The sequence below is a fragment of the Prosopis cineraria genome, unplaced genomic scaffold, assembly GCF_029017545.1.
Source record: "Prosopis cineraria cultivar Desert tree isolate PC_DT_omini unplaced genomic scaffold, ASM2901754v1 PC4, whole genome shotgun sequence".
NCBI lineage: Eukaryota > Viridiplantae > Streptophyta > Magnoliopsida > Fabales > Fabaceae > Prosopis > Prosopis cineraria.
Window position 1 is genome coordinate 41,628,955 of NW_026555335.1, and position 15,299 is coordinate 41,644,253.

At 30.7% G+C, this 15,299-nt stretch overlaps 1 protein-coding gene across 4 annotated transcripts; it reads left to right on the top strand.

Moving 5' to 3' along the window:
- Positions 1-3,198: 3,198 nt before the first annotated feature.
- On the top strand, positions 3,199-9,064 carry LOC129309270 (protein IQ-DOMAIN 31-like). Of its 4 annotated transcripts, none has more exons than XM_054950766.1 (8): positions 3,199-3,507; positions 3,597-3,639; positions 4,783-4,880; positions 5,138-5,497; positions 6,114-6,317; positions 6,892-6,957; positions 7,264-8,365; positions 8,646-9,064. In XM_054950766.1, exons 3-8 carry the CDS (start codon positions 4,797-4,799, stop codon positions 8,675-8,677), a joined length of 1,848 nt encoding a protein of 615 aa, XP_054806741.1. In that variant the 5' UTR covers positions 3,199-3,507; positions 3,597-3,639; positions 4,783-4,796; the 3' UTR covers positions 8,678-9,064. The 4 variants fall into 4 exon arrangements, with proteins under 4 accessions (XP_054806741.1, XP_054806739.1, XP_054806738.1 ...); XM_054950764.1 differs by having other exon boundaries at positions 3,199-3,463; XM_054950763.1 differs by having other exon boundaries at positions 3,199-3,639.
- The last annotated feature ends 6,235 nt before the right edge of the window (positions 9,065-15,299 follow it).

The window sequence follows — 15,299 nt, forward strand, 5'->3', positions numbered from 1 at the left end:
ATTGGACAGCCGTCTGTTGGGACCATATGAAAAGAAAATTAGAACAGAGGAGGTGAGGATTTGTAATTGTGAGGCCAAGGTTGATGATTAAACGTTTTTTTAAACAGAGATGATGATTAAACGTTAAATTTGCTTATTTTGAAGTCCCCCCAAGTGGGCTCTGGCTTGAAAATTAAAGTCCCGTAGTGGGCCCTTGAGGCTCCATCCTCGTTCGAATTTCAAATTTTAAAAGCAGGAGCCGTTAAACTTTTCATTTTGGGCCGTATATCCACAGACATGGCCCAAACATCTTTTACAGACTGCAAGCAAAAATCATCAATAATCAACAGGCGTTAGTTCAAGTGAAATGAGTTATGACTACTTAAACACAAATTTAATGTAAATACAAAAAATGTCTTTGAGAGAGCTGTCTTTAAGTGAGCTCAATAATATTCAAATTTAATCCAATCAAATATTTATATAAAAAACAAAAATAATCAATATGTTGCCGGGCAAAGAATTACTAGTATACTCTTGGTTCAGTTTTATTTATTTATTTTATTAGTACTTTTATCATTTCATGAAAATGGCATTATATTTAAAAAAAAAAAAATCTGCGTGTAACATGTAAAAGTGAAAGTAATTAGTGATAGAATCTTGTCAGTGGCCAATTGTCCTCACAAAAACATGAGCTCCCTCTTTCCAAGAAGGTCCAATGTTCGAATCCAACATTAACATATTTGTATATTTGCATTTTAAAATTAGTGATAGAATCATATGGAGTTGAAGTGAGAGTTGGATGGCGAGGGATAGTTGTCAACTTCTGAAGCTAAGATCAGATTATCATAGGCCTTGAAGGGAAAAATATTTCCCTCTTGCTTATATTATCATTATCCTGTCTCAGATTGATATTCAATTTATTTCCTTTATTTGTGCACATAAAATCTTCAACAAGACGCAGTAGTTGTGCTTGTCAGGTTCTTGTAAATATATCACTGAATTTACTGGGGCTGACTCCAATAAAAATATGCACAAGTAGTTTCTGATGTTAAATGAGTAAACTTAGATGTATATCTAGGTGGATATCAGGATATGTCATCTTGGAGGCTTATCGTGTCTGTATATATTGCTGGAATTAAGGCAGGGTTCAGGCCAAAAATTTCAAATCTTTGAGAAAAGTTCCCAAGAAAAAAAAAAATCACAAGAATGTCATGAAAATGGAACTTACAAGTTACAATGTATCACTGGGTGGGTGCTTTAACGTTCAATTCAACAAAATGATGCGTATTGATGCTTGGGGCTAAGGAAAAGGCTTTCCTCCCGTCCCTTTTCCGTCTCTCATTGGAGAAAGATTTGAACCATCCAAATTTAATATTTTAATTTTTTTATTTATTAAAATAAAATTTAGAAAAATTATAAAAAATAATAAATTTATTTTTTATCAACAGTTCATATTTAATATGATCAAGTTTATTAATTTTTTATAATTTTTATAAATTTACTATCTATATATATATTTGAATAGTGTAGATTTATTATTAATTTTTTTTTATAATTTTTATAATCAAACTAGGATTATATATATTAAATTTGAACTGTCCAAATTGATGGTTAGATTTATTAAAAACATTTTAAAAAATAAAAATAAAAATCTTAAATTTAAAGTCCAAACGGTTTAGATCTTTTCTAGGTCACAGAGGATGGATCACACATGGAAGGGGGGCCGAGTCATGGGGCTCAAGAGTTTCACATACATTTTCATTTCCCTTTGTTCGGGGATCTGGGAGTTTCCGCCGTTGGGAAATATATTTCTTATGCTAAAAGAAAATTGATAGGCTCATTAGTTATTTAGAAAATACTATGAAATAGTCTAAACCAGTAAACATGATGAAATAATAACAAGGAAACATTGACTTCACCAATCTACTTGTCACCGTTAATACTCGATACAATCATGGCATTAAAACTTAATTTAGATTGACTGATCATGCCAATAAATTAACCGATCCAGTCAAAAATCTTGATATGTAGTGCTGTGCATTAGGGTTAGCAAAGCCAAACTGAACCTGAAAATTAGATCAAATTTTTATTATTTAATTTGATCAATTCAATTTTTTAATTTGATTCAATTATTTTTTTAAAAAGATATTTTAATTGATCAGTTCGATTTAATTTATAAAATTTAAAATTAAATAGATTAAATTATTTAAATTATCATAAAATTGTGGTGGTAACAGCAATTGTTGTAATTAAAATTGTAGTCGAGTTGATTAATGTGATATTGTCAGGCGACTAAGGACAAAAACCCTGAATTAATCACCGAAGAAAATAACTAACAAAGAATAAAATGTATTCTCTCCCTTAAAAAAATGTAAGCTATTTTTTTAAAAAATAAATATTAAAGATATTTTTAATATTTTAAAATATAATTATTATATTCTTTTTATTAGTGCCTCCAATGAAAAAATTATTTTATATTTACTATAAAATAAAATATCTTATTAAATATGAGTAAATATAAAAAAAATAATGTTAGTTTAAAAATAAATAATTACTTTATATTTCATAAAAAATAATTATTTTATTGAGTGATAAAACTGAATTAAAAATATTTTGTATTTTTTAATTGATTAAGTGGTTTTTTCTTTTGGTAGGGAGGGTTTGAGACAGAGAATAGAACGTACTCCCCTGGGCATTGTCTTATGGTTTTTTTTTTTTTTTTTTTGTGTGTCAGAAACATCACTGTGCTGGATAATTATAAGATCACGGTAGCCACCTGGTCCTCCTAACAGTGACAAGGCTTCTCTTGTTCTCTTATCCTCCTTTTGTCCCACGTTGCCTCCTAACTTCACCCCACCTGGTCCTTGCCGCCAGCGTGGCTCTCTCGTACCAACCATAACCGCCCTCCGACCCCCCCAACACCCCCCACTTGTCCAACTCCACGCACTACCCACTCACCCTCATCTCTTGGCGATCCCATCGTATCAACGGTGCCTTTTTCTCACACACGCTTTTGAGCGCGTGATTCACTTTGGGAAAGAAGGGTGTAAGTGCAATTTCGTAATGCTTCCGAATAAAGAAGCTACAACACTTGGGTTCGAAGTAACTGCACCGAGAGTCCCCCAGCGTCCGATCCCAAATCTCAACTTCATTATCATGTGTCGTCAAGCGTATCATATACTATCATATTTACCGTCCGATCAAAATCATTTTCCACAGCTACAGTGGTTGGCCTTGATGTAAATTTCCAGATATTACATCTTGCGGTGAAATAAGATTGACTACATGACATGAAGTGAGCTCACACCATAGCGCGTTCTTTTCCATCAAATGATCCAACCTTTTCGGTTTCAAGACTTTGTTTTCTTCCCTCCTCCAGCAGAGCGCATCAAAGCAACTCAGCAAGCTAGCAGAAAATTGATGGGCTTTAAAGATCACATTTTTTTTCCTTGGGTTTCAAGCTCCCTCTCTGACTCTCTTCCATGTTAAGCTACATTTCCTCCTGTTCTATCTCTCGTCTACTCCACTGTATATATGATCATGTTCTTCTAGAAAAAAATTTGAAAAAATTACTTCATGCGCATTTCGTATTCTCATGTTGTGGTTCTGGATTTCAGGAATAGTGGATTAGGGGGCAAAGAGAGGTTCCGCATTTATCAGGTAACTGTAGGATCTAGCTCGAATTGACCTCGCTAAGTTTGTTCCAAGACTTTCAGAAATGTAGCAGTGCGTGTTTCGTGTTTTTGCTAGCAGTGGATCTTGTGGGTTTTAGGGGTTCTTGGTCTGTGTCTTTAGTACTTCAATTTAAGGATTTCCTTTGCTTCATTTTCTCCGTCAATATGAACTATGCCTATACTTATCTGTCACATCTTGGTATTCCCTGCTGCCTTCTTCGTAATCGTTTTACTTTTAGGTACTTTTGGACTAACCATCCTTGACTGAAACGATAAGTTCTACTTATAGTATCCCATGTTGATTAATGCTGAGCTAAATGTTCATTCTCCTGACAAAAATTGTTGCAAAATGTTTCTTTGGGAGGTTGGAAAGTAAAACATAATTAACTTAATGGCTATGTGTTTTGTTTAACTCGCTGGTTTTCAAACAATGTTGTCGGCAAGAACACGTTTCTTTCTTTCTTTAGCATACGGCAAGAACACGTTTCTTTCTTTCTTTAGCATACGGTAAGAACACGTTTCTGTTAGAAAGGGAAAATACTTGGGGAGTACACTCTAATATACTCAATCCTCGCAGGACAAAATGGAAATACACAAAATACTCTTTATCTGATATGAAGCTTTACTCCTTTAACTTCATTCTCCATCGAACTCTTAAACACTTAACTTTATTTATACTAACCTTCATAATATTTATACTAACCTTCATAACTCTTCAAACTCTAGTTATGTAAACTATCTCTATCACATGAATTGCATGACTTTAGAAGAATCACATGATATTAAGCACATTATGAGACAGCCAATACTAAAATACTCACTCACTTCTGAACATACAAATCTCTAAAAGTTGCATAAGATTTAAATTTATTATTTCTGGCAGTTTCTATTTTAGTTCTCATATTTGATATTACAGTCAAAGCAATGACTGAAGGTTCACCACGTGGATAAGCATAAACGGTTCATCTGGTTTCAATGGATGTGCTGTTTTGTACATCTTTATTGTGTAAGAGGAAAGATGTAGTTGATAAACAGTTTCTTGTTTGCCATCTTTATTTACTTTTCTATTTAAACAATAAACATGCAAATTGATGCACAGAGACTTGATCCACCCTTTTCTATTTTACAGGTACAGATCTCATAATGGGGAAGTCACCAGGAAAATGGATCAAAACTGTGCTATTTGGGAAAAAATCATCCAAATCAAATTTTTTGAAAGAAAGAGAGGTAATACTCGGATAGTTATGTCATTATGGGACTGCATATGTGCTTATTTCATTGAGTTCTGATAGTGGTTGTGTGTTCACCTATTTAGGCAGTGGTCAGTTTTCACTAATCACTTCTGTTAGATTGAAATTGTTATTAGGTTAAGTAATTGCTGTTGTTCTGTTGGAAGAAGAACTGTTAAATTTATATACTTAGTTTGATATAACTTGCCCTTCTGTAGCACAAGTCCTGACGTCTTTTACAACTTTGTAATGTAGAAACTTGCTAAACAGAAAGAAGCACCAGTTGGTTCCAAGGCATCAGAAACTGCTTTGTCTTTTGATCCAAATCCTGATACTTTTGCTAGAAGTGAGAGGGATCCAGAACTGGAAAATCTTTCGCTACAGAATCAAGTCGATATTGCAGGACCTGATCATCAAGATGCCCCTCCTGATCCACAGAAAATTATGCAGAAGGAAGCTGCAACAAAGATGCAGGCTACTTTACCTTCTTATCCAGAGAAAATTAAGAAGGATGAAACTGCAATGACGATGCAGGCTACTTTACGTCCTGATCTAGAGAAAATTAAGGAGGAGGAAGCTGCAATGAAGGTGCAGGCTATTTTCAGGGGTTATTTGGTAATTTCCGTACTTCTATATTATATATACTGAATTGAAAATGTATTCTAGGAGGGAAATGGTACTTTCAAGTGTAATCATGAAGATGACACAAATACAGACTGCAAAAAATATAATATATGTGTGGAATTTGTTTACTGTTGATGTTGTGAATTAGATTCTGGTGACATCTGTCTTAAAAGGGATTGTTGGATGAGGGAATTGAGAGTTTAAGAAAACCTAATCTAATGTGGTAGTTGAATTGTAGAGTTAGTATCAATAGACGTTTATACTGTTTACTGTATCTTTTGTCAGTGGTGTGCATGTAAAGTCAGCCAGAAACATTCAAGTGAATGTTCTCAGGGCCAACTGCCTTCTTGTTCTGGAAAAAAAAAAAAAGGCATTCCATTTATATTGAGAGTTAAATTCCTGGTTGATCTTCTGCTGGAGATTCATTCTGCCATGTTCCCACAGCTGTAATGCTCATCAAGACATTGATTGCTGTTGTTGATCTTCTTCACTGCTTCTGCCTGAACATTCTCTTAAGTCTTCAGAAACAAACATTCTTAAGATTGTTGGACTTATTATTCTGTTGCATTGATCAATCCCTTAACTAATGGAAGTGACTGGTGTCAAGGCTCGCAGGGCTTTCAGGACTCTTAAAGGCATAATAAGATTGCAAGCACTTGTCCGAGGGCACTTGGTTAGGAGACAAGCTATTGCTACTTTATATTGTATGTATGGGATTATCAAGTTACAAGCACTTGTTCGTGGACGAAGAGTTAGGCAGTCTGATGTTGGGTTTGAAGTGCAAGAGAAGTGCAATCTTGTGAAGCCTCTGGTAATGTTTTCGTAGAGCTAAATTCTCTCTTGATTCTCAATAATTAATGCTGCCTCATATTATTTTAGGTTTCCTCTGATAAAAGCCTGTCAAATATAAAAAAGACTAAAGGATAAAGAAACTCCACCAAGGATTAATTGGCTCTTCCAGGAATTCAGTCTCATGCTTTCTTGAACGTATAAACCTGGCCTATAGTAGCTAGGAAGTTGTAGCAAGTGGGTAGTAGTTATTTGAAGTTTCATTCATGGCAAGACAATACTTCATAATGTGCCTGACTGTCTTGGTGGGTTATTTGAAATTTCTTGAAAATCAAAACCAATAAAATATTTATCATAGTTTCTTTCGAAAAAAAAAAATATGTTTATCATAGACAGCGTCTAGTTATGTGTGTGCACTTTGAATTATATTCTGTTTGGGTAATGTCTCTTTAATGCACTGTTAAGATAGAATCAAAGGGTATGATTGCTTCATGAGTCTATGCTGAGGGAGAGGGGGGGGGGGAGAGAGAGGATGATTTTTTATCATATCATTTCTTTCAAATATTGTTTCCACTTATGTTCATGTTGTGCTTCAGGTTGACAAGCGTGGCAACTCAGTTGGGACAACCACAAAAATTTCAGCAAATAGTTTTATACGCAAGGTAAGTTGAATTCTGCTATACATATGATAATTGGTAAGGTTATTTTGTATGCGTGGCTTCTGATTCTGGATGTGTTATTTAACAATGCATACTAGTACAATACTGTAATCAAATAGACATGATTTTATGGTCTCTTATGTGCAAGATTCACTCATATCTTGATCCTTATTTACTATAGCTTAATTTGAAAATAAAGGGACTTTCAAAGCTGTATCATCTATATCAAGAATGTAATTCTATTACAGTTTTCCCATTGATCATTCGTGGCCAAATTGGGCATGTAAAAACTTGGGTTTGGTGTTTCAGCTTCTTGCTTCATCAACTGCAGCAACTTCTTTGCATCTTCAAAATGCTTCTGGGGATCCTAATTTAATCCTAAGTTGGTTGGAGCGCTGGTCAGCATCTCACTTTTGGAAACCAGTTCCCAAACCCAAGAAACCCCTAGACTCTAAATCTCAGGGAAAGCTGGGTAATATTTCAAATGGAGATGCTCAAATGAGCAAGGCAAAACGTAGTAACTGGAAGATTCCTTCTACAAGTTCAGACTTGGTCTCAGTGCAAGAAAATTCTGACTTTGAGAAACCAAAACGAAACCTGAGGAAAGTTTCAAGCAAGCCAACAGATCCAGCGCAGGAAAATTCAGAAAATGAGTTTGAGAAAGTTAAGCGTAACTTGAGAAAGGTTCATAACCCTGTTGTTGAGAATGCTGTTCAGTCAGAAGTTGAATCAGAGACTGTGGGGCAGCATTTGGAAAAGGCAGCAATTACCTCAGGCTCTGGTGTTTCAGAAGAAGGGGTCAAAAGTTCCTATGAGAAGAAAACAAAGGATGCAACATTGGCCATGTCCAAAGTGCCTGATGGAGAAATTACACTTAGAATTTCAGTTAGCAAGGGGGCACCTGACGTGCCTAGTACTCAAGTGCCTACCGATGCAGTGCACTTGAGAGAGATTACAAGTAGATGTAAAAGCATTTCCAGTGAAGAAGCTACCGAAGAGCTAAAAGATCCACGTGAGGGTTTTACTGACGAAAATTCTCCCCTAACAAACAGACATTTGAGTCTTAATGAAGATTCATCAAGAAATGAAAACAAGAAACCCAGTCAAAAATCTCCAACTCTATCTAAGCAGGAACTTTTAGAGGATGGTTTAAAGAATGGTCCAAATCCCACTTTACCAAGTTATATGGCGGCTACTGAATCTGCCAAGGCAAAGCTGAGAGTACAAGGATCCCCAAGGTTTGGACAAGATGGAAGTGAGAGAAACAACATTACCAGGAGACATTCTCTGCCATCTTCAAATAACAGTAAAATTAGTTCACATTCACCGAGAACACAGAGACCAGCTCAAGCAGAAGACAAAGGGGGACGCAGGAGTGACAGAACAATGGGTTCTTCTAGAGGTGGCAATGGTATGATATATTTCTTTTTAGATAAAGTCGATTGATATGTCTCATATAATGACTTCACCAAGAAACAAGTGCTCAAACCAGTTTCGGAATTTCATGGACCAAAACAAACAAATCAGTACTAAAACTGAAATGTTACTTAATAGCCTGGGTCTGTGCGGGTTTCAAAACGGTGCAACTCTGGTAGAAAAAACCTAAAAACTAAAATCAATTCGAAACATGTTCTATGACTTTTCATGTTTTCATGATTGATAGCCATGAACGAGTTTGTTCATCTTTGCAGGAAAGTTAACTCAAGCAGAGTGGAGGAGGTGATTTCAATTTTCAACCAAAAAAAAAAAAAAAAAAATCTTCAGTTTAACATGAGGATGCTGAAACTTGCAGAGCTTGTGTATCTATCATAATAATCTATTAATTGTTGAACTTGATAGGACTATAGGAGAGGTGAATTTGATCGGCTTGTTTTTTCTTTTGCTGTATTTGGGCGTTTGAGGGTGATTTTTACATTATATTGATTCAAGTTTTTGAAATGCTGCAGCCCCAAATTTAAATCCTTCATGCCCTTTGGCATGACCTGGGGGAGTGTACTGCATTTCATCGGTGTGTGATTGTTAACTTGAACCTTGGGTCATGTACCCGAGGACTAAACTCGCTTCTTGATATCATCATTCATTCATATATATGTAAGGAACTTTCTTGATTGTGGCTTTCGCATTCTACTCTTGGACCCTTGTGTCATTGACGGAGGTTCGTTTCCTTGAAAACTCAATATTACATGTGTATGTATATAGGGCATGAGCCAGAGGGCAGTTGCTGTCTGGCTGAAGTCAGAAAACTCTTCTTTTCCTTAATGTTGACCGTACTCAGGCAGTTAGGCCATCATGAGTTTTTTGTTATTGTTAGAAAAGTTTACGTGCCGTGCAAGTAAATAAGCCTGAGAGAGGCTGAGATGATGACGCATATCAAATATAACATGGGGCTCGATTTCATTTTCTGCTGGCCTTGTTAACTTTATACTATGTTTAGATACATGTAAATTTAAATTTAGATTTGAGCTTCATTCCTTGTTTGGGCACTTAAAAATTTTATGAATTTAAATTTGGAATATAAATTTTAATCTAATTCCTTCATAATTTGAAATACTTTCTAAATTCATTTTATTTCAAATTTGTTTGCCTTTCTCATCTTTTGTGAATGTGTTCTTGTTTCTTGTTCCTAATTGATCGTTCCCAAAAGGATTTTAAATACATAGATTCAAAATTCAATGTAAGATTTTAAATTTAAATTTACTAATTCAAACACTATCTTAATGTTTTACTATCTCATAAGCTTAAGGCTTTTCAAGAGCCAACCGAATGATGACTTGGCCAAACAATGAAACATCCATGAAAGGCATGAAGACAAACAAAAGCATATACTGATTTGATACTAAAGGTGTGACATTAATTTGCTTGAAATTAATTTTTTGGTGGAACTTAATGCTAGCTGCATGCAACTTATAAAGGTCTTAAATTACATGTTTTTGAAGAATATTTGTAAGTGTTGATGAGTGTCATTTTTTGTTGCGGTGGGGTTAGAAACTGGCGAGGGAAGTTACTGTGAAAGTGAAGTGTGAGCAGAAATGGAATGATTAAAAATCAGGTTGCTTGCACCACAAGCAAACGCATACACTTATGCCTTTATAAATATAATTATCAAACTCTTTGTTTCTCCTTTTCCTCTTCATTTCCCCTGCTCTGACCGTTCAATTTGTACGTTCTTATCTGACGCCCCCTAGCACCACTTGCCATTCAATATTTCGTCTGCCTATGCAATTTATTTTCAACTGGTTTGGTACTTTTTTATTAAAAAACACAGAATTATTTGTAAAAATAAATGCTATTATATTTTTTCAAACTATTTAAATTAAAATTTTATTCTTGTATTTTAAATTAAAATTATTATGAATTTAATTATTAAATATTTTTTTATCTTTATTGTTAAAAATGGGAAAACATTGTTTCTGTGAGGAAGAACTGTTCGAGTAAAAAATATTAAAATTTTAAAAACTGTCTTGGAGAGCAAAATCAATTTTAATATGCTTTGCAGAATTTTAAATCAACCTTGTTATGTTTCTGAGTAAAATTATTAAAATAATATATTTACATATACACATATTTTGATAGAAATAAATATTTAAATACTTTATAAATAAATATGGATTAAAGATCATTTTTCTTCTTAATTTTTTTAAGAAACACTATGCACTCTGTACTGAATATAAGGGCAATATTTCCTTGAAGGATTTTTTCAAGAATAAAATTGTCCTTTCATCATACGCCCATCATCTTCGCCATATCTATTAGGGTGAAATAGTTATGACGTCCCCCACAGTGACAAAAAGACATTTTAACTAATTTTGCCACTATTTTATTATTAATATCAAGCTTGATTTCTATCACTATTATCACCACTTTTAATCTCATTGACCCGCATCAACTGATAAAAATGATTCATAATACATTGTTGTCACTATGTAAGAATCCGGCAATTATTTCACATTAATAAATAATAAAAAAGATGACTTGTTGATGATGGAAGGACAATTTTGTCCCTAAAAAATTGTATAAAGGATATTACACTGTCCTTTAATATAGGGTGTATTCAGTGCTCTTAAAAAAAATTTAAAGAAAAAAATGACTTTGAACCCAATAAATATTTATATATATTAATATTTTTTATTTGTAAATAATACAATAGAGATAAAAAGAATTTAATAATTAAATTGATAGTAAAAAATTAAGGTGTTAATTTAAATAGTTTTGCATCATTGGATTTTAATTTAAATAGTTTGAAAAAAACATAATGGCATTTATTTTTACAAATAATGATGTGTTTATTTTAATAAAAAGGTGCCGAAACCAGTTGAGAATAAATTGTCTACACAGACAGAATACTGAATGGCAGGTGGTGCGCTATGGAGCGTCAGATAAGAACAGATAAATTGAACGGTCAGATCAGGATATGAGGTAAAAAAAAAAAGGAGACACCCTGCGCCTTATTCGAACGGGCAACATTGGTGAGAGCTCTGCCAAAAGCGCTTTTTACCACCAGGACTAACGCCTGTTAATGGCTATTACCTCTCCTTTAGTTTTAGTGCTTCAAATTTGGTTTTCCTTTTAAATTTCAGTTATCCACACTAGCCATTGCTCCAAGACACCGTGGCTCTTACATATTGGCAAACTGAATGCTGTGGCCCAAATGAATCCTTGATAGAATTTTAAATGGGAAGAAATAAAAATGATGATATGATTTTTAAAATTTCATATATAGTAGACTTTTTTTTATATGTTTGTATGAAATAGGCCCGGTAACTTATGAATAATGTGATTTGTTACATTTTTTAAAAAAAAATAATGTGATTGATTATAAATTAAATATTTTACATTGGTTTATTTTCATCATATAGACAGAATGTTGTCTTTCTAACACTCTGACCATGATCTGGGAAATCTTTAATATACTTGAGATTTCATTTTTGACGTGGTGGGGATGGAGACAGGTGAGGGAAGTTACGATGAAAGTGTAGTGTGAGTGCAATGGAGCAATTAAAATTGAGGTTACTTGCACCACAAGCAAGCGCAAACTTCCTCTTTTTATATATATATATATAAATACTGTTCAGGGTTACTTCCTCTTTTTATGTACATATACACACACTATTCAGGTTACTTGCACGACAAGCAAACGAAAATAGTTGTTGCACCTTTACACATATATATACTCACTTCATTTAAAAAATATAAGATAATTTTTTAAAAGTTGAGTATTAAAAAATATAAAAAAAATTAGTATTTAAATTATAATCAATGTGATTTTTTTCAAAGGTTTCTATAATAAAAAATTACTTTTTATTTATTTTAAAATAAACACTATATTAAATAAATATAAATGTTAGTTTAAAAATAATTTATTATTTTATTGATGTGAAATTTGTTTAACTGAAGGGGCATATATTTAGCTATGTAATTGAATCATATTCAAATTTTTTTAGACCCAATTAAAAGTAACTCTTTTAAAAATATTTTTTATATTCACTCATATTTGAAACGTGAGACTTCACCCTAAAGCAGTTATAACCCATTGCACTAGGATTAATGTTGGTTAAAATTCCTGTTAATAGCTATCACATCTCCTTTGGTTTTAGTACCTTGAATTTGGTTTCCCTCTTAAATTTTAAAAAAATTAATTATTTAATTCTTAAAATTTTAACTTAATTGTAAATTAATAATTAAATTTTGACTTGTTGTAACTCATTTATTATAATTCTAATTTTGTTGTAACTCAATTTTTAAATTCTGATTCTTCTAACTTAATTCCTATAATTTTAACTTTTAACTAATTAAAATATTGCTCTCTCTATTTTAAAAAATAAAATTATAAAGGTTAAAATTTAGGACTAATATTTCAAATTATTAAATCCTTTATAAAATTATGAAATAAATTTAATATTTATAATTTTAATTTTTAAAATATAGAAACTAATATTTAAATGGTTAAAATTATAAAAATTGAATCATAAGAGTCAGATCAGAAATTAAGTTACAATCAAATGAAAACTATAAGGATTGAATTACAACGAGTCAAAATTTAAAAAGTAAGTTATAATTAAATTAAAATTATAAAGACTAAATAATTAATTTTTTTCTTGAATTTAAGATATTCACACTAGCCCTTGCTCCAAGACACCACCTCTCTTACATATTGGGCTATTGGCAAATCAAATGCAATGCCCCAAATGAATCGTCAACATAATTTTAAATGGGAAGAAATAAAAATGATAACATGATTTACTCACTCCACCTCAAATTTTAAGATAACTTTAGAAGAATTTTATCATTTCAAAATATAAAATAACTTGAGAAAAATAAAATTTTATCAATGGTACTTTTTCAATATTACTTTTCAAGTGAAGAAAAAATTGAAATAATATTATGATATAATGATTAAGTGTGTAGAGAGATTTTTAAAAGTTTATAGATTTGTTTTGAAAAAAGTAAATTTATAAAATATTATTATTATGTTTTATTAGTATGTGTAATTTTACCTTAATTTGCCTTATAATATGGAATTGATGGAATATAAGATTTCATATACAGTAGACATTTTTTATATGTTTGAATGAAATAAACTTTATAACTTGTGAAGAATGTGATTTGTTGTTAAAAAAATAATGTGATTGGTTATAAATTAAATATTTTGCATTGGTTTATTTTCATCATATAGAAGGAGTGTTGTCTACCTAACATTGTAACCATCAACAGCAAAATACAATGATCCTATTTAAAAATATGTTCTAGGAATAGTCTTCTGTGTTTTTTTAAAACAAGAGAACAAAAAAAATTATTTAATAACATATTTTTTAAAATGTTTTAAAAAATAAAAAATTAAAATATTTTTCTAAAAAATAAAAAATAAAAATAAATTTTAAGTGTTTTGAAATTATTATTTTAAAGAGCAAGAGAAAATGAAAAAAAATACTTATTGTCATTATTTTTTTTATTTTCATAACATGTTTTACAAAATACTAATTCTTATAACAATAATATATAAATAGTTTTAAATAGTCCCTATAATTCTAACAAATTTCTTACCATCCAATAAAATCAAGTGGAACATGAGGAAGAGACATTAAAAAAAAAAAACCCAATCATGTAATGACCTCGTCATAGTTGAATGAGAATGCGTATATAATTTTAATTTTATTGCTAATAATTCATTACTTGAGATCAATAAAAATTTAAATAAAAGCTATCAAACTTACGAGTTTAAATAAACTCATAATAAAAATATAAATTTAAATTATAAATTCATAAAAATTTATCTTTGTTAATAAATGATCATTAAAAATATATTATTAAATTATTATAATATAAATATGATCATAATTTAATTTAAATATATTTTAAATATAAATTATTAAAATTAAATTTATCCACAGTAATAGATTTTCACACAAAAAAAAAAAACATAAAGTTTTAAAATATGTTAACTTATTTTTATATTTTTTGTTTCCTTTTCTATTAACATTAGTTTTTACTTTTTAAGTTTTTTTTAATTTAAACTAAGTCGTATCATTTTTATGAATTGAGTTATATACAATATATATTTAGCTTACTCAAGAAAATTGATAAGTTTAATAAATTTAATTAAGTTTGTATCTGATTTAAGTTTATAAATTAATTAATATAATTTTATAAGTTAAAAACATTAATGCGATAAATTTGGAGTTAAACTTGTGAGTTTAATCAAGTTTGTATTTAATTTAAATTTATAAAAAATTAATGTGATTTTATGAATTAAAAAGGTAAAAATGTTAAACTTTGATAGTCAACTAGACAGTTTGATAACTATTAAACTGACTATGATAAATTAATTAATTAATGGTCAGTTAAGGAGCTCATTAACAATATAGAAAACCGGTTTATTAATTCCATTTTATATAATACTAATTAGTTAGAATTTAAAATAAAATATATAATAGATTGTGCGCGCACGTTGGCGTGTGTGTATCAAAGATTTCATATTTTAAGCAGCAATGATATATAAATAATATAATATAAAAGTCTTGCATAATATTATTAATTACATGATAAGTATATTACTTATTTTGTTAAAAAAATATAAAATATTTTTAGATGAATCTTACTCTCAATAAATTAGTTAACTATTTTTAACTATTATTATATATTTATTCTTATTCAATAGAGTATTTTACTTAAAAATAAATATAAAAGAATTCATTTGTCAAGGGCTTTTTTTAAAAAAATATTAATTGTATTTTAAAATATTAAAAACATTTTATATTTTTTAATATTTAATATTTAAAAAAATATCTTACATTATTTGAATGGTAGAAGTATAGTTGTTAAACTTTTAAATTTATTCTCTAAATTTA

Coding starts and splice junctions, on each gene's coding strand:
- LOC129309270 (XM_054950762.1), top strand. CDS start 4,629: ATGGATGTGCTGTTTTGTACATCTTTATTGT. Junction 4,660..4,782: donor GTTTTGTACATCTTTATTGT/GTAAGAGGAAAG, acceptor TCTATTTTACAG/GTACAGATCTCATAATGGGG. Junction 8,366..8,645: donor TTCTTCTAGAGGTGGCAATG/GTATGATATATT, acceptor TCATCTTTGCAG/GAAAGTTAACTCAAGCAGAG.